General features: G+C 42.0%; 1 protein-coding gene across 2 annotated transcripts in view; it reads right to left on the bottom strand.

Annotated features, from left to right (window-relative positions):
• The window catches only part of LOC146326927 (A disintegrin and metalloproteinase with thrombospondin motifs 2-like), a 151,202-nt gene that overhangs the window by 32,498 nt on the left and 99,055 nt on the right, over positions 1-19,649 (bottom strand). For both annotated transcript variants that reach the window (XM_084719291.1, XM_084719292.1), the window contains exon 4: positions 2,873-3,078. In XM_084719291.1, coding sequence (XP_084575417.1) covers positions 2,873-3,078 — 206 coding nt within the window. The remainder of the gene's footprint in view (positions 1-2,872; positions 3,079-19,649) is intronic.

Raw genomic sequence — 19,649 nt, 5'->3', positions numbered from 1 at the left:
AGTCAGCTAATTGGGCAGTTTGCTCCACTGCTAACCATGCTAACTAGCTAACACCAGCTACAGATAATCAGCAGACTGTTTTTTAGCCTACTTTATTTGCAAGTAACAGCTGTCCGTCCATCAGCTTCCGTGAGCAAAATCATCCTGATGCTGTACTCAGTCACAAAACCGGCCTTATAACATTTAATGACAACTTTATGACAAGTCCAGATGGTACCACTTTACTTGAAGTACAGGGAATTATTCAAGACAACATTTCAAAAGCAGTGTACTAAAACTTAATGACATCTTTATAAGTCCAAAATGTACCACTTTACTTGAGGTCAAGGAAAATATTCATGACACTTATAATAGTTTAATGATGGCCAGCGTCCAAACCAACCACATATGACAGTGTAATGTAAAGTTAAAACATAAAGCTAAATGGTTTCTTTATTTTTGATAATGTCAAGTTGTCATAACATCTAAAACTGTCAGCTTTACATTACAAATGACACAACTGACCGAATGACACTTAATGAAAATAGTCACAAACATTTATAAAGATTTCTTCATGTTCATGACAGGTGATATGACAAGAGTGACAGTCGTATGCACACCGTCTTTCTGTGTGGTTAAAAAGCCACAGTAACTCACAAACCTTAAGTATGAATGTCTTAAGAGGGCACCTGTGGCAAATATATGCTCTCAAATCTCTCTCCTTAACCTAAGTTTACCTTGTATGCCTTCTCACACACCTGTGTTATCACTCACATTATACTTGGAAAGTTTTTTTTTTAACATTGTTGAGGATTTGTTGCCATAAACTACCCGAGTCAGTGAGGAGTAACAGTGCAAAGGAGCTCAGTGTGGAGCGACTCAGTGCTGCTGAGAGTCTGGGAGAGTGAGAGAAAGACAGAGAGGGAACGAAATAAAACACACACACAGAGAGCACACCCATCCTGAAGTGAGCAAAGCAAACTTTCAAGAAGAAAGTCGCCCAGATGCCACGCGTGGGAGGCAGCCCTTATTTATTTATTTCTGTTTATCTGGCTGTCAGTAATTTATTCCGAATGCGCTGTTTAAAATACTCCTTCTCCCTCTGTCTCTCCATCGCTTCCCCACAGATTAGACGGGGGCTGCGACAGGGCTGCGAATCCCCTTCTCCTATATTGTCTAACAAATATCTAAAAGGGGAGGCAGAGAGCACAGCAGCTCTTGTTCTTTCTCAAGCGCTGAGCTGAGACAAAGAGGTGTGGTAGGATTTGTTGCTGTATGCTTGCACCTGCTTAACAGTCGGAGATTGGTTCCTTGCGCAGTGGGTCTCAATACAAGTGAAAGCAAACAGGAGCACGCACACAATCAGACGTGCACACACATGAATGTGCGCATGTACGCGAGCGAATGCGCGCAAGAAGCACTCTCACCACAGGTTTAATTTGCAAAGATTAAAGTCTGCAGTGTGTTCAGTGTCACACACACACACACACACACACACACACACACACACACACACACACACACATAAAAACAACTGGGAGTTTGAGTGCTTGGCTAAGTGTTGTTGTGGCCTGGAGCATACTGCCTGCTGTTTCTGCATCTCTCTCTCTCTCTCTCTCTCTCTCTCTCTCTGTCTGTCTGTCTCTCACACACACACACACACACACACACACACACACACACACACACACACACACACACACACACACACACAATGAATGATGACATGACACAAAGCCTGATGAAATGATATGTAGGAGGCCCTTCAGAGCACAGGGCTCACCTAACACACACACACACACACACACACACACACACACACACACACACACACACACACACACACACACACACACACACACACACACACACACACACAGACAGACGCACACACACTCAAACAAATGAAATCTCATCATATTCAGATAGTGAAGAAAGGATTACCTGCGGCTGATTGCTGGATGGGAACATGTAGGAAGGGAATTGAATCCTCATTCAGTTGGTCTGTGTGTGTGTGTGTGTGTGTGTGTGTGTGTGTGTGTGTGTGTGTGTGTGTGTGTTTTAGCCCTCTTTCTTTGACCTCTCTTTGACTTACTTCACATTTAACTCAAATGGACCAGTATTCCTATTTAATATTTAAGTAAGACACTGTGGATGCCCAATTCGTGAGGATTTAGTCTGTATTTTTTTTCTTATTTTTATGTTTGAAGATAATAAAATCTTCAATCAAATGTCCATCAATGATCATGAAACTATGATCACTTTAAATATATATAAAGTCTACAAATATATACTCAATCAAAATGACCAACACTATTTCTTCCCTTGTTGTTCAAAATTCAAAAAAACATATGCTTAAAGTTAAAATATTCTATTCCTCCTTTTGGTCAGGAACCCTTACAACCCACTCAGGGATTAGAGATGTCTGCCTCTCTAAAATATAATGGAACTAAACGACACTCTGCTTGTGGTGCAAGAAGCACCAAAAAGTACATTTGACAAACTCAACAGCAGTGTCTCTTTCCAGAAATCATGACCTGGTCACTCAAGATAATTCACAGACCCTGTTGTGAGCCGTTTCATGTAGGAACTACTTTATTTCCATGGTATAAAGTAGTTCAATAATATTTGAAAAAAGGCAGAAGTCTAAGCCTGATGTTGCCAATACTTTTTAACTAACACAAATACAAACTGGATGGATACATAGCACAACAGGCCAGAGGAAAAATATGTATATTTGATTTAGGGGTGAATTGTCCCTTTAAGCAATCTAACTTTCCTCTGAGCTAGAACCTATATAGGCTTCAATTGTCCCTTTAAATGTCAGCAATTTAAATATCAGGTGCCTCAGTGTGTGTGTGTGTGTTTAACTTTGTGAGCCACCAGCACTTACAATGTTCATGAGTGTGAGCAGATACTTCTGGACGTGCTCCTTCCCGTGAAACTGGACCACCGAGTCATCAACACCCAGCAGCACCTCAATGTTGTAGGCCCTGTCCAGGCTCTGCCTGCGCATTCGCCCTGCTCGTGTGTGGTTGATGCTCTGCTCCACACCACGGTACAGAGACTCCAGATCCATCAGACCACCGAGATCAGCGCCTGGAGGCAGAAAAACACACACAAGAGTTTTGCCATGAACATATGCAATGAGATAGGGGTAGGGCAGGGGTATTTCATGGATGAACCCTTCTTCTTTACTCAGAATGTAAACTTATCAAGGTAATTTAGGCAAGCACAATGAAAAGAACGTTTTAGTTGCTTCATGCTACTACACGCCCATAACTTTCAGCCATATATGTATTTTTATTTTGTATGTTTACTCTGTACCCTCTAGGCTCATGTTATTTGTTTCTTTGCTTCTGTGTTATTTGTTTTGTTCTACTTTAATTATTTGTCCCTTGTTTTGGTCTATTGTCTATTGTCTAATCCTGTTTGAGTTGTTTACGTACTTGTCTTCACTTGTTCTGTAATTGTGTCTTTGCACATTAAAAAAAATAAAAAAATAAAATAAAACAAAAAAATAAATACAGCATTGCTTTTTAATGGGTGTCAAGTTGGATGTAAAAAGTTGCAACAAGATAGTAATAATAATATGGCCACCATCTTCACATAAAAAATCCATGTCGACTGTGTTCGTTGTATGTAAACACAGAGTCCTCCCCTCCCCACGTCTTGCCAGTTCTGTTTGTTGCGTCCCGTCAGCTGGGAGTATGGGCCACCGATGAAGTGCAGCATCTAAATCCAGGATGTCATGGTGGAACAGGTCTGTGTAAAATGTGGGCGCAATAGTCTCTGATTTCCTGCCGCTTGGCCGGAATGAATCCCATTTTGTCCAGTTCATCTTCCTCACTGGACCTTAGCCAGGAGCAGCCATAAGTCCCAGCTGTGTTAGCATGGCTCTTATTCCTGCTTTCCTCCAGTCCTCCTGGGGTGGTCCACAGCAGTGTAGAGTTGAAATGCTGATCTACTAATCTCATTAAATGGTATAACTAACTCTCTGTAATTCTCTACAAGGATGGGGTGTTTTAATAACATAAGCATATAATCTGTGATAAACTGCAACCAGCCAGAAGTGTGGACAAGTCCCAGGTCAGCTACCATTATTCAGTGGATTAAACCTGAACCTGAACGTTTTACCAGCTGAGCAGAACTCAACCTAAATCATACAATCTCTGCAGATCTGTAATGTGGAGGCACACTGAGCTTTAAAATTTTTTTTGGAAAGAAACAACTCACAGAAATACTTTAACATTTATCTATACAAAGTACAATTGAGTAATATGTACCTACATTTACCAAAGGTAGGTCAGACTGTTGTGTATCATCCTGTTTCTCTGCCATTACCTCACTGAGCAGACATTTCTTGTTAATCTGTGCAAGTGTTTGCATTCCTCCAGATCTGCTCAGCTAGTGTGCATCTCCATGTTTGCCTCTCTCTGCTGCGTTACGGCGTTGTGAACACTTTTGTCACGTGTTTTGCGTGTGCTGCACATTCACATCTACTCACATGTGTGCTTATTAAGCCCTTGCATGCTGACGTCTGTGTGTCTGTCTTGCTTTCCAAGACACCAGTTGACGGGAATCGTGCATGTGTGTCCCTTTTAACCAGTGGTAACGGCGCGGCTATCCTACACAGATCCTCTCCTAATCAACCAAATATTTCTACTCCCATCTGAATAAAAGCAGCAGATGGTGCTTGCTAAACACATGGATTAAGACAGCTCCTTCACACAGGGGCTGCCCACCCTGCTCTTTTCTTGGCTTGCTACATGCTAGAAAAAATGCAAATCATACAAGAAATTCAGTTTGGGATTATTCCATTGGAACGTGTGCACCCTGATTTGTTGAGATCACTAATCACTTGTCTGGTTTTGTCACAGGTATGTCAGACAGCATGTTGTTATGCTGTTTATATGTTTTTGGAAAAAATGCTGTCTTGTCACCTAAATGACTGTATCAAGTTTGAACGTCTAGTCTGATCGTGTTTCTCTTTTTCTTGGCAAACAGTTGGAGTCAGTGAGGATACAGAAGATAAATTGTCCCGTCTCCAGAGCCAAGGCCATCTTTCCCTCACTTGCTGTTCTCCCTCATCAACCCCCCCCCACACTCTCTCATCCTCCTGGTATGCAGACACAGTGTTGCCTTGCTTGCATGAAAGCCATGGATGGCCAAGTCATGCCGTCTTGAACATGTGGTCTCAGTGGATTCAACACAGCGCTATCCTCCCTGTCTCCAGCCAAGGCCTCCCACAGCCAAGGATGATGGCACGCGTGCAAGTGTGTATGCAGGTGCTAGTGTGTGTGAGGGCTGTGTGTGGACAAACATTTCCAATTGGGCTATAAATCACTGTTCCAGCAGGGGCTTTAATTTAGTTGAAGCTTGGGTGCGGGGCCGACTAACTGTAATAGATATGCTGCTTTTTGACTGTGGAGCTTTATTTAGAGGTGCTGGGCGGTGAGTTGATTCAACACGTGGCGCGAGGGGACAGTCGGAGCTCCAGTGTTTTGACACATACAGCGAGAAGGAGCATTGAGCGGAGGGGAGAAGAACAAGATGCAAGAGGAAGATGCAGGGAAGATGAGGGGAGAGAAAGAGAGATCTGCCACCTTGTCTCCCAATCAGCAAGGGGCATCCCGCTTTCCCACTCCCTCTTATGCAACGTTTCCAAGGCAACGGGCTCATGGGTAAAACAACGACCGCGTGGCTAATATTGGCTCCTGAGTTGCTAGCAGAATGAATCTGGAAGTCTGAATATGATCCCATATCTGCCCACATTCCAGTGAGTGACAGAGTACCCACACAGACAGAGAGAAAAGCAGGGGGGGCAAACATGGAGACTATGAGAGGAGAATTTAAAGATTTTTGCAGCACATACTTTTGTTCTGTTTCATAGCTCGTCTCACACACACACGCACACACACACGCTGAACATTTTGTCTCCTTGTTAGTAAGAGGAAGCTGGATTTAAAGCAGTGTACTTCACAACAACCCTTAGCTCTTCCTAGTTATAGCTGCCTTTAACGAGCCTGATGTCATAACCCACCATCTGCTTTTAAAGACAGGTCCAGATATTTTTACCTTTTTGCTTATGTAATGTTGAGACAAAACACAGAAACAAACACTATTGTGTTCTCACTTTTAACTCTGCGCCTTTGCAAAATTGCAAACTGCGAATAAGACAATGCAGGGACATTGCATAACAAGGGGCCACAGCTGTATGGTAAGTAGGAAGAAGGAGGTAGACATAACTCAGAGTGACACTGGCAAGAAGCAACTAAACCAAAAGGTTGGTGGGGGCTTGTCCAAGTGACAAGCTCTAACTATTTAAACATCTCTGTTTCATCGCACCTCTGTCCTTGCTTACACTCCGCTGGAACACTATTTTTCTCTCGCTTCAGCTGTTTTGGAGCAAGTTTTTTTTTTTTTTTCTGAGGAGGAATAAGGTGCAAGAGAGATTGAGGGAGGCGGTGAGGGAGGTGAGAGGTAGAGCTGAGGGGTGTGATGGATGAGAGAGAGAGATGAGAAGAGACCAGAAGGACCTTGGGTGTTGTGAGTTCTGCTTCAAGCGATTGCAGTGATAGAGAATATCGTTCTCTTGCAGAACATGCAAGTCTGTCTGTGTGACTGCAGGCGAAGCATCGGGCTGTTTCTCACAGTAACAGCTTACATTAGCCTCTCAAACTGTTATCACTCTCAACCTACAGATAGGGGGATTGATCGTAACAATGTTAATTTTTTCCTACTTTCTTCCTCCTCCCACACCTCTTACCTGTATGCACACACACACAACCCTTCATGACCCCTCCTACCCTGTGATGATAACTGCATTACTGCAATACAGTGGTCATGTGATGCCTACTGCAGGGTTTGAGCTCAACATCATCACTGCAAATTTTATTTTGAAGGTCAATCTCATACTGAGATCAGTGTACGGCTCTATTAATACATCTATGGATCAGCATTCTCACACACAATTCAGGAACACGGCCTCTGAATAACATGCTGTTTTCAATGTGTAAAAATTGATAAAGAGGAAAAGGATAAGGCCCAACCCCCCTTTCACTTTTCTAGCACTTGGGAAATGACAGATTAGACTTTTCTTGGTCTTGAGAAGCTGCAGCTTTGATTAACTGCAACCTGGACTGTACATTTACTGTCAGACTGACAACCTTCTGCACTGTCGCTCTCAGTCTGCTGCTCACTTTCACTTACTTACACGGTGCACACACATTATGCATTACCCTATTCCTCAAAGAACACTACACTTATGACAGTATGCTTCTGTAAAGTCCGATAAAACATAATTATTAAAGCAGGAATAACTTGTTTTCTCACCGCAATAACAAAAAAATGTATACCTTCGCAGCCCTACTCCTACCCAAAACTTTTCTTTCCTTTTCCTGCCCATTCTCAATCCTCATTTACATTTTCATGCTCCCATCTGTATCTCTATACACACCGCCCCCCTGCCTCCACCTCCTCTCACACACACCGCACTCTCCCTCTCAATTTTCTCATTCAGGTGGGGTATAGAGCGCGGCCTTATTAGGAGACAAAGGTTCTTTGTCTTTCAACCTTTGCAAAATGTCAAGAATGTCTGGTTGCCCACTGAATACGAGGTGGGGGGAGAGGGTGTGGGGGGGCCGAGAGAGTAAGAGGAGACTATAAGCCGCAACAAAAAGGAGAGAGAGAGAAAGGGGATGATAATTCAGGTCAAGCCACATCTTACTACTGAGCAACGGTCTTTGGTTTAAGGTGAGTGTTTGGCAGTCAGGTGTGGCACATCGCTCTGCTCTGCATTCAGGAGCTCTACTGTATAATAACTGGCTTTGACCTTAATGCGTTCACTCTGGCCATCAAGGTGGACGTGGATCTGGATGAGTATGCATGTTACACTATGTATGTTTCATGGACCTCTAACACAGCATATAACTTTTTGTCCCCGAAATGACTTTTCAAGGAACTAAATAGTTCCCTCAGCCCATTGATGCCTACATTTCCACTGCAGTCTAAAGACCTGCAAAGAGTGGGCAAAATAATCTGCTGAAAAGTGACGGCTGTTTTCAAAGGTCAGTGGTGCACAGACCATTACACAACATCATTGTCTTCAGTCCATCTGTGGTATGCTTTTTTCTGTAACTTCATGCTCATATGTCAGCACAGTGAACTGGTTTGTGGCTACATATTTTTAAAAATGGTGACTGAAATCATAAATGTCCTCTAAATCCTCTAAAGTTCCTGCACTTGTAGAAAATACTACCTCCCAAGCAGGGATAAAAAATGTCCTCGGAACTTAATTTAGATCTTAGTCCCTGTAGTGGAAATATATTGGGTTCCTCCACAGGTTCCTAGTTCCTGGGTTCCTGTGGTGGAAACAGGGCTATAGAATGCTTCCTGACAGGAAGCATCATAAACTGGAGTGAGATGTATATGGCCCAGGACAGGAGGGCTCTGCAGCAGGTAATTAAAACCACCCTGAACATTAATAGCACTCATCTACTGAGCATCAGCGATACCAGTGAGGCAGCGTGTCTGTGCAGAGCCATACCAGCATAGAAGACACTTGCATCTCATTTTGTAACCTTGTGTTGTAAAATGATACATTAACCTTGTAACCTTGTACCACCAAGCCTTGTGAATGGTGATTTATGTAGCAAAGCAGACTCTGTAAATACAGCATTTACACAGACACACACATAACCACATGTGGACACTACATTTATTTAACAGGGTCAGCTGGCAGGCAAGACATGCTCTTTTAGCTTTTTCTTTACCAATCATGTCCGTCACTTTTCATGTGTACAACCAAATGCAACACTATGAATGACAATAGAGACTGAAAACATTATGGGTATGGGTAACAATGGGTGGCATTTTTTTCTCCTTTTTTTTTTAAATGAAAAACAAGATGTTTATGTCCAACATCTTGACAGAGCATGACAGTTATAAGACATTTCTTAGGATATTTTCATATTATGAACACCACCCATCCACCTACCCCACCCTACATCTCCATAGCCACATAAATGATACCGAGACCGTTGATAATAACAGCAGTACAGTACCTAAAAGAAGATTTATCGGCATACTTTTATAGAACAAATAAATAATACGGAAAAACAAACAAACAGATGAATTAAAGCAAAAAGAGTTATGTATGGGTTGTTGGTGACATTTGCCGTGCATGATGTGGGATCAGTTCTGTTGTTAATGTAAGCAAAACCAGCTTTTCACCCAGAAACAGTTTTAACAGCTTTTGCCTATCGAGATCGCACATGATTAAGTCTTGCATGACTTCTTAAAAAATGAGGAATCTTAAAGGAAAATGTCCAGGCTTTAGGAATAATGATGATGATTATTTATTTGCATTGGTTGCAGAGAGATTCTGTAGAAATCTGCTGATTTGTTTCAGTCCTATGTAACAGTAATATCTATTAATAATGTGAAAATTGCATCCTCAAGTGACTTTGAAGGTGTTTGCCTCCATGCAGTCTTCCCTGAGGAGTGATTAAAATCTCTTGTTGTGTGTTTTGGCTATTTTTCGAGCATACTTCTGAGTGGCAGCAGGTGGGAGTGGGGCTGGGGGTTGTTTTGGGGACGGTGAACTCATTAGTGCTCACCTGAGTTCAAGGCTGTCTGTCTGCAGGGAGACCCAGTTAACCACACACATGAACTAATTTACTTACAGACACGTCTTGGTCACATAGCTCAGGGCATGGACATTTTGTCTCCCTGGCGACAGCTTTATGGGCTGTCATGGTGATTAGTGGCTCGGCCAGCAGACGATGCTGCTAGCATCTGGGCAGGTAGCAACAGGCCACGCTGTCCCACACAATGTCCCCGTACTGACTGCTCATTATTTCTAAGTTGCCATATGACAGCCGTAAAGGCTACAGAGTGTGGAACACACAGTGAACTACACTTCCCATAATCATACTGCCGTTAATTATTTAGATTGGCAATCAGCAATCTAATTTTACATGGACAGCTCCCTGAAGACCACCATAATTATTCATACATCAAGCACTGAACTTTGCCCATTTATTAATAACCGCTTTAGGTTAGGGCTGTTTATTTTTAACTGTGATATCTATAATGCTGATAAGATGTTTTGAGTGGTCGAGCCTCAGCTGTGAGTTTCATGTCCAAAGATCCATAATATTTAGGCAGATGCATTATATCCATCTGTGCTCCCTGAAGTGCATTAGCGGACCATTTTTAATATTGCAAGAAGCAGCCTTTATAATCAGCAGGCGAGAGGGCCACCTATCCTCGCCGCCGCTCTGTGTGTCTGTGTGGATTTCTGGGGGTTCGGGAGACAAGGCAACCTTTAGCTCTCCTCTCTTACATAACTGTCTGTCAGAAACACACAGGGCTGTTCGCTGTTGGGGAGGTGCTGCGGTGCACACCAACTCCTGCTGTGTCCTGCTATACCATGGTTTCATTAGCCAAGCTGAGCCATTTCCTCATAAAGTCTCCAATGTATGCAAAGCTACCTACCAGACGTGCACAGAGACATCATTATCTGTATCTGTATCTGTGTAGGGCTTTTCACATTGCATATTCTTGGCCAAGGCCTATCCTTAGCCCTGAGCTAGGGGTTAACCCTGGGATAACTTAGCCCGTTTTCACACGCATTGTTAACCCAGAATTAAGATAAGCCCAGGGCTATATGACTCACATTGCCCTTTCACTAGCTCTGGGTTAAATCCTCTGTACACCAACACAGATGTTTTCCTCTGATTATCTTTTTCTTCTAATTAGCTCCCTTTCACACTGGCAGCTTTTAGCCTTGGGTTTAGTTGTTTTTTAGGGGATAACCCCACAAATTTTGGGCTAACCCTGCTCTGGAGCAGGGGCAGCTAGCCCTAGGCCTAAGTTGGGGTTAGCCCACTTTGGAACTAGCCAGAATTGTGCCAGTGTGAAAGCTCGTTTAGCACTAGCCAACAGCTCCCATAGCCTGGGGCTAACTGCTCTCTTAACCTGGGGATAAATGCAGTGTGAAAAGCCCTTATCTGTATCTGTATCTGTATTTTTGTCTGTTCAACCAACAAAATTATCTGTATCTGTATTCAGAGAGAAGACCACAAGTGGGTGTGGTTTTTATTAGATATTTTGTTAAATCAGGAAAATGTATTTTATAACCTAATATTCATCGGCAAAGTAATTTGATTCAATATAATGTACAGCATATAACTAATCAGGAAAGGGATAATTCAGCCCTGTAGTGTTATTTGTTTATTTTTGTGTTATTGGTGTGAGTTGTCTGGTTTTGGAGATATCTTCTTGTGAGATTTCTGCCTTCTCTCCAATGTAACAGAACTACATGGCACTAGTCCTGTGGTGCTGGAAGTGCCAAAAACTACACCTGAAAAACTCAACACCGGTGTCTCTTTCCAGAAACCATGACGATGAGAAACTACTTTGTTTCTACAGTAGAATTTACCTGAACGACTTTAGAACCTACTGGAAGTTCTTTCTTTCTACTAGAGAGAAAGTAGGTCCTATATGAAACTGCTCACAACAAGGCCTGTGGATTATCTTGAGTAATGGGTCATGATTTTTGGAAAGAAATGCTGAAGTTTTCTTTTTTTTATTTGATTTACAAGACCACTACATGTGCCAGAGACAGACATCTCTAAAGCTGATATCTCCTAAACTCTGCAACTTACACTCCCCAAAAATCCAAATGGATAGACAGCACTACAGGCCAGGGGAAAAATATGTATTTTATTTTGGGGTTAACTGTCCCTTTCAAATGATATACCAGAGGGAGCACAATCACATGTGATCTCATGGGGAAGGAGAAGACAAAACAACAGAGGCTGACAGTTTGCTGTGGTAAATGTAGAAAATGTTTGGGGAGATGCGGTGTATCCCTAATTAGAATAACATATTTGGATTTGGGTGCATCCCTATAACCTGCACATTTGTAATGCAAGGTAGAGTTGTTCAATACAATGCCTGCATGACAAAAAAAAAAAAAAAAAAAGACCAGTACTGTTTTTTGATACCACAGTAAAAAGAAAGAAATCGTAGGCACACAAAATAGGATCTTTGTTTTTAATTCTTTTTATAAATGTCCTGCCAACAGTTCTGGCACAAAAAAAGTCACTGAACACTGTCAAATTTTAGGCAGGACAATAAAGAATGGACTGAACTGAGGTCTTGAATGAGCACTTTGATCATGTTTAATGGCCTCTGTACTTTGGATGCTGTAAAATGTTAATATTGTATTAAACATGGTATTTATAAAGTATCAATACTTTTTGACAACTTTTGACAACCTCAATGAAAGGCCATTAATTGAAAAAAAAAGCTCTACTGTGGTTTGAAACTGACAGAATTCACACTCATGACCGCACATGTTGTCACAAATTAAACTAAATTAAGTGGCGATATCTCTCACAAGCCATGAGGAGCCTAGCGAGCGCCTCTTGTCACATCAGTAATTACAGCAAAGAGGAGCAGCCCATGTAAACATCACAAACACATCTCAAAACACAGTAATCCAATCATCGCCATCCACAGAGGCAATATTGTTGGCAAAGATCAATCATGTCCCCAAACTCTCTCACTCTGCGCTCTGTGGTTGGATCCGCAGAGCTCGATGTAAACTGGAGAGCCTTAGTGTCCAATAAGACAGCAAAGCCAGCCTGATATGAGGCTTACTGCAGGTCTCATCCAGTCTGAAACTGACCTGTCTGAGTGCCTGTCTGCCTGTCCTCTCCCGTGTCTGTCTGCCTCTGCCTCAGAAAGCCAGACATTTATAAAGGTCTCTTATGAAATCAAAAAGTATGAAAACATCTCCAGCAATGACAGGGCAGTGAAGATAAACACATAACAGCAGAAGTATGCAGACTAACACCGTATGCAGACAAGGCACATTCTTCATCTGCATCTCTTATTACTGTCTTATCAAGCTCCGCTGCCTGTCTACTTAAAGAAAACTTGTACAGCCATAGATCAATCATACTGGGAAACGGTGTGCGCATCAAGACGGAGATAAAGAGAGAGAAGCTGACAGCGAAGTGCAAGGTCCAGCTCCTGGAGTGCCTATAAATCTCGGCAGAGACAGCCTCCCGCTGGCTTGAAGGGTTTGTGGTCCCCTTGCCACCATCTCTCCCCAACCCCGCAACCCCTCTCTGCCTGTCACCTCTCTCCTCCTGTAACCTCACCCTCTAATCTCGCAGCATATATCAACCCTGTCTCCCACAAGTTATGTTCATATACAACTCATTTTTGTCAGCAATTACATTTTGTCGGAAAATGTAATGAGACAGCTAGAGACGTGACAGCACTTCGTCTTGACTTAGTCTCAAACCTTTAAAGTCTTGGTCTAGTTGAGTTGATGTGTTCTGATCTTCGAGATGAACTGCTTATAGAAATGTTCTGTACTTTGCACAACTTGACCTGTTCTCTTCTTTCTGGATGAAAAAACATTTGCACAATTTTCACAATTGTATTTAGCAAAGCAAATTCATAGGATATAAGCACATTTTTGAAGCAGGGGCGTCTACCTCCATTCACGCTTTGATCTCTTCCTTCTGCTGCTCTCTTTCCTCACTTTGCTTTTCACCTCTACCCTCCATCATGTTCAAAATTTCACTAAGTGGCTCATCAGGTTGCGACGGGTTGACAAACGTGTTTCTGACCGGCTGTGAGATGGACTGCATGCTCACTGATGTTTTGCTGTATTGGGATCTTAAGTAAGAGAACAAAAATAAAACAAGTATTAAACCCCCCCCCCCGGTCTTTGTTCCTCCTATCCTCACACTAGTATCCTCATTTCTCCTTTTTCTTCACCCATAGCCCCAGGAAATGTCCTGTCCTGTCCTGTCCTGGCTGTGAAGTACTCAAAGAACATCCAACGCCGGCCACCTGAGACACCCAGCACCGCAGTTATTATGACAGGCCAGCCAGCCAAACATCTGTCAACCTGAGCACTGTAGGGATGGAGGGAGTGGATGGAGGTGATGTAAGGGGAAAGGGGAGGGGCAGCAGGAGGAAAATGAAAGCGGCAAAGGAGAAACGTGACAAAGATGACATTTTTAAAAACGCAATGGAGGTGAGAAATGGGGGATGATAATGACACGGTTGAATTTGGGGCTTCATTGACTGCTTGGTTCCCTTTTCATTTTGAAGTTCTACATTAGAGGGCAGTGTCATTTTTTTTAAAAATCAGCACCATTTAGCAGCTCGTAAAGTGAGCTGGTTTATAAAAGTTTACTGACATTCAAACAGGACTCACGACACGCTAAAATATCCTTGGGCAAAGTGTACTTGGCAGTGCCATGGTGTTGCTTTAAACCACCAAGCTACAGTGAAAAAGAGGCGTCAAACAAGGCGTGTCAGCAGTCTAAGTACTACAGTTACTGCTTCTCCTGGAGTTTATTTATATATCTACATCCCTCTGTCATTCTGTGTCGTGTTCACACCTGGATGTTTTGACAAGACAGCCACAGGTGGAGCAGTAAATACCTGCCCCTCAGGCACAGCAGGCGGGAACAGCCAAACAACAAAAGCTACTACAACAGCTCACCTGTGTGAATGGCCAACATAAACACTGAATCACCCAACAGGTTACAGGTGTCTCAGTCTTTAAACCCGTTGACCACGGGCAAGTTTTCCTTCATATATGCTTCTCTCTTTACATCAATAATAATATAATATAATAATAACCCTCATTAATAAGTGGTCAATTGTAAGTTAATTAAACTTAAGTTAATAGTTTTTTCACTGTTAACAAATGACAGAATGCTATTTAATCATGTTAACTAATCATTAGTAATGCTATAATTATTTTGTGTAATGTTAATATATCATTAAATTGTGTAGTATAAAATAATTAGTTTAGAGATTACATATGGGGTTCACGATCTGGATTCTTTTCAGCTGATATCAATGAGATAGCTGATAAGTGATAATTTCATACTTTTGTATTTTAAAAAGAGGTTGTGAGCAAATATGGATGATTTAATAACTGACATCACTTTTACAACAAAAACAAAGAACAGGTCTGACTCTTCAAATGTTTTATTTAATTTTTCTAGTAAATAAAAAAAAATGACAGATATTCTTTGGCATTCAATTTGCCTAAGAATTCAAATTGCTGAATTTTTCAAGTTGGCAGTGAAAACATGTAGTCCATAAACATTATATGGATGGTTACTATAAAGTTGCAAATGATGTTTATAACATTTTAGTCAATAAATGGTGAGTAAAGCATATATAAACATTAACTGTATGTTTGTAAACTAACTATTAATGTAAGTTTAATTAACCATCATTTTATCATTTATTAATAATGCTTATTAAAAAGCATTACCTTTACAGTCCTCTCCTTTCCTGCTTCCTTCATTTCCTCCTTTATTCATTAAATGTACCTATGAAAGTGCTTTTGAAAGGGTAGGTATGGAGTAAGAGTGGGTGAGGGAAGGAGAAAGTCTATCTAAAGGTGTGAGACAATATGTATGCAAATGTTCTCTTCGAGCAGCTCACCAGTCGAGCTGAGCCCGAGCGTCGCCTGCCATAGGGCGGCAGGATCAGGATTTATCATCTAATAACACCTCATCATAAATGATAATGACAAACACATAAGCCAGGCTGCAACGTACTTATATACCATCTCTACTAAATCAGAGGAGATATTATAGTGTTTCAGACAATTAAGGCATGGAGTAGTTGAATACACCAAGACTTGGACACAGGGAGGTGAATAAAAATAAAAGTGTTTTGGCATTTAAAAACTGGCATGCTCTTACACCAAGAGTCATTACTGCCTAGTCGGCCCACAAACGCACAGACGGAGTTCTTTTCAATTGCACAGCGTTCGAGCCAGACGGGAGAGAATTAATAAGGCACTACAGTGTATCGGTGTTACTAAATTGGCGGTGTTTCATAACAAAGTCTTTCAGAGCAGTTATCAATTAGAAACAATTAAAAGAGCCATTCATCATTCTTACAAAGCCGGCTCCGTACAGGGAGCAACGCTGGCAGAGAAGCTGATAAGATGTAATCAAAACCATAATCAGCCAGCGCTCTTTACCAGAGGCTAATGTACACAGAGCTGAGGTATGTTTATGTAAAGATCACACCTCCAACTGTAGCTCCATTGGACAGGAAACATCTATCAAACACGCACATGGCCGCTGACGCAGGATCTGAGCAGCGAAAGTGACAACGGGGGAGAAAAACAGGACGAGTCAAGCTGCAAAGAAGCTTCAAAACATGCTAGGAAATCACACAAACAAGTCCACCTTTAGGCCCTTGGTGATTGTCATTTTGAAGCCGTGTGCTTGTCTGATCTGTTGATTGACACACACTTTCCTGCATAGCTTCTTTCCTGGAAAAGTCTCGCAAAGGTTTCCCATATTAATGTCCAGATTATCACTGCTTTGTTGGTAACCAAGGGTGATAGGATCTTAATGCAAAGATGCACTGGGGGAAAGGAAGCCTTATCCTGTATGTAAAATATTTCTGCACATCCGACTTCCCCAGCTCTCAGTCCCCGAGAGAAGATCGTGATGGCACAGGGTCAGGCTACAACCCCCCCCCACCTCCTAGGCATATGGCTAATCAATGCAGCTTCTTCCGTGCAAAGGTAACTTTATACTTGAGCAGGGAGGATAGGGGAGCTACCAGCACGGCCTCCCTGTCTCTCCATCCTAATGAAGCTCCCAGGTAATCAAATCACTGTACACGCAGGCAGATGGCCAATAAGGGAACAACCACCGGGGCTCTTTGATGGGATCACAACAAAGTTTTTAAACTTACCAATGAGTCATTTCTCCTCTTTTCTCATCTATTTACTGCTGAACATGTAGCTACATGAGCTCTGAGTGCGAAGTTTGACACAGAAACGACTGAGAAAACACGCTGGTCTCATGTTGTTAACAGCTGAAGATGCATTTTCATTTGCTGGACTGGACTAAAGCTGCAAAGAACTTGTTTCAGCCACCCAGTGTTTCTGGGAGTAAATGTTTTCGATGCTTGCATGGATGAGGTACGGCCCCTTAAAGTGGTGCTGAGTGATCGGACCACTCACACCCAGAGGAAAAAATATGGAGTGAAATTTAAATTAAATGCGCCTTTGTAACAGAAAACATTTTGATTTGTCAAACACTGGTGCAACTAATAACATCTTCATGCTGCACTGCATGGCAACAGTTGCTGGAACAGAGCAATTATCAGTGTTATTGGTTCCACCTGTGCTTTCATGCTCTGACAAGTCAAAATTTCTGCAGTGAAAACATCTACGAAGCTGATTCATTCAGGAACAATAAAGAAACAAGTGATTTGATGATAGTAATGCTAGCAAGATTCTGGTTAATACAGTTTATACACACAGCTAAATGATGTGTGAAGCAGATGATGGGCAGACTTTGGACAGGGAGGAAAAGAAAACAAAAGTGATGTAAGTCAAATAAAAAAAAAAATAGAAACCCTCAGTCTCATTCCTGTTTCCAAAAGGGGGAATAACAGGCGGTTTGGGAACCACTGACATAGACAACATTAGGTGACTGGCATCTGAAGCACATCCAAGGCTTGGATGGACATGAAAGTCTCCCTGTTGAATCACTACTACAAAGGTTAGAAGCTGCATTGAAAAACATCTGGATTTGAATAGAAGGTCAAAGAAAAACTTAGTCATAATAACTTCAGGAGAGTTATGCTGCATCAGAGTTTAAGGTCCAGTGCTTAATATTTAGGATTTACTGGCAGAATATATGATGAATATACAGTATGATTTTCTTAAGTATGCGTTCATTTGTGTATAATAACTTGAAAATAATAATTGTTGTGTTTTTTAATCTTAAGGGCCCTTCACATGTAAAGCATTATACATCATGTCTGCCTGGTATACAAATGGCTATGCTAACTTTAGCATTGGATTCACTGAAGTTCATAAACTGTATGATTCGCAGATCTTGTAGTCCGATCCGACTGTTGACATTTTGCCTAGTGAGGTCTGTTTTAAATGTCGTGTTACAAAGTTTGGGGAACTCGGTTTCTTTTCTTCATTGTGGCGTACAAATATTAAAACGATCACTCTTGATCTTTCGCAGGTCTGGAGTTCCCTTCAAGACTCGACTATCACTCTTTCCATCCTCTGCTTGTGTCACTGCCATACATCTATGGTCTCTTTTGGCTACACTTTCACATACAGCTGTTATCTCATTGGTGAAAGGTTAGCGGCAAACAGTCTCAATTTTTTTGTGAGTTTCATGGCTACGGTAGTTTCTCCCACATGCTAGGAAGGGGCGGATGAGGTGACATATTTGTAATCTGCAAGCTCACTGTGAAATGCCACTATTGGCCCTTTAAGCAAAGGGAAATAAAGTAACTATGACACATTTTGTATTCGCTATATATTGTATTTGCAGCTCTAATTGATGACTTCACCATACATAGCAAAGGTCAATGAGCCTCAACGTGTTTTGAGCAAAAGCAATAGAGAGGCAAATCACACCCTTACCAATGTACCCCATGGCATTAATGATGTTTATCTGATGTGTTTTAACCAGTGACTCCTGGTCCTTTTATCACGTCTACTTTTGGAGCCTGTGGATCCTTCCATTTCATTACTCAATAAACATAATGTAACATGGCAGCCTGAACACTCGATCACTCCCGTCACACCAGTCAGTATAACCTCAGCAGCTGGAAAGGTGCAGTGACCTGCATCATTCCCCAAAGTTTTGTCAAAAAGAAAAGTGAATGATGGGAAGACAATTATATTGTTGATCCACGGGGGATTGTGGGGGATAAAAGATTTAAGTTGATTTTGAAAACTATTTGTATGAAAATGACACTAGCAAACTATGATCTGCTTTATGTCGGAATAAAACTCGCATTTACACTAATCCCATTCACAGCAATAATCCCCTCCATGTTATGATAGGATTCACTAATTACCTTCCAATCAATATGTTAACAATGACTCAATCAGAAAAACTTGGCATTATCTAAGGACAACTGTTGGCAGCTCTACAGGCGACAGGCACAGGGGGGCGAAACAGGCTGCTGTATGTCCTCCAGCTAGATTTAATAAAGAGAGGTTATTATAAAGGAATATTTCTCCTCTCCCAATCTAGGAGCTGGCAGTAAGACCTGTCTCATTCTCCTCGCTCTGCAGAGCAAGTAATACCCACTAATCCCAGACACAGAGAGAGGCTGAGGGGATGAGAGGAGGAGGAGAGACACAGAGAGGCCAAGAGCTAATGTCATTATTTACAGTTTTTATGTTAAGTCCTTTCTTCAACTATTCACACTCTTGCCCTTAGACCCCATCATGTTGGTCTGTGGCTGTGAGAGAAACTGTGTGTGCATGTGTGTGTGTGTGTGTGTGTGTGTGTGTGTGTGAGTGTGTGTGTTCTAGTGTGTGTGCTGTCACCAGACCATGCCCAGTGTGAGGAGGACTAGACACAGACCAAAGAATCGCAATCCCCAACAGTGTTCATTTAGAAGGGTTCATGCTGGCAGTATGGACACACACACACACACACACACACGCACACACACACACACACACACACACACACACACACACACACACACACACACACACAGGAAGCTCCCAGGCCCATCCTATCCCAGTGTGATGTAATGAGATATCTGCTGTTTCCCATTCGAGCTTCTTCATCCTCTACAGAACAAAAACAACCAAC

Source organism: Lutjanus erythropterus, chromosome 5, assembly GCF_056507025.1.
Source record: "Lutjanus erythropterus isolate fLutEry1 chromosome 5, fLutEry1.hap2, whole genome shotgun sequence".
In the NCBI taxonomy this organism is placed as follows: domain Eukaryota; kingdom Metazoa; phylum Chordata; class Actinopteri; order Lutjaniformes; family Lutjanidae; genus Lutjanus; species Lutjanus erythropterus.
This window is presented reverse-complemented; position numbering and strand designations above follow the sequence as displayed.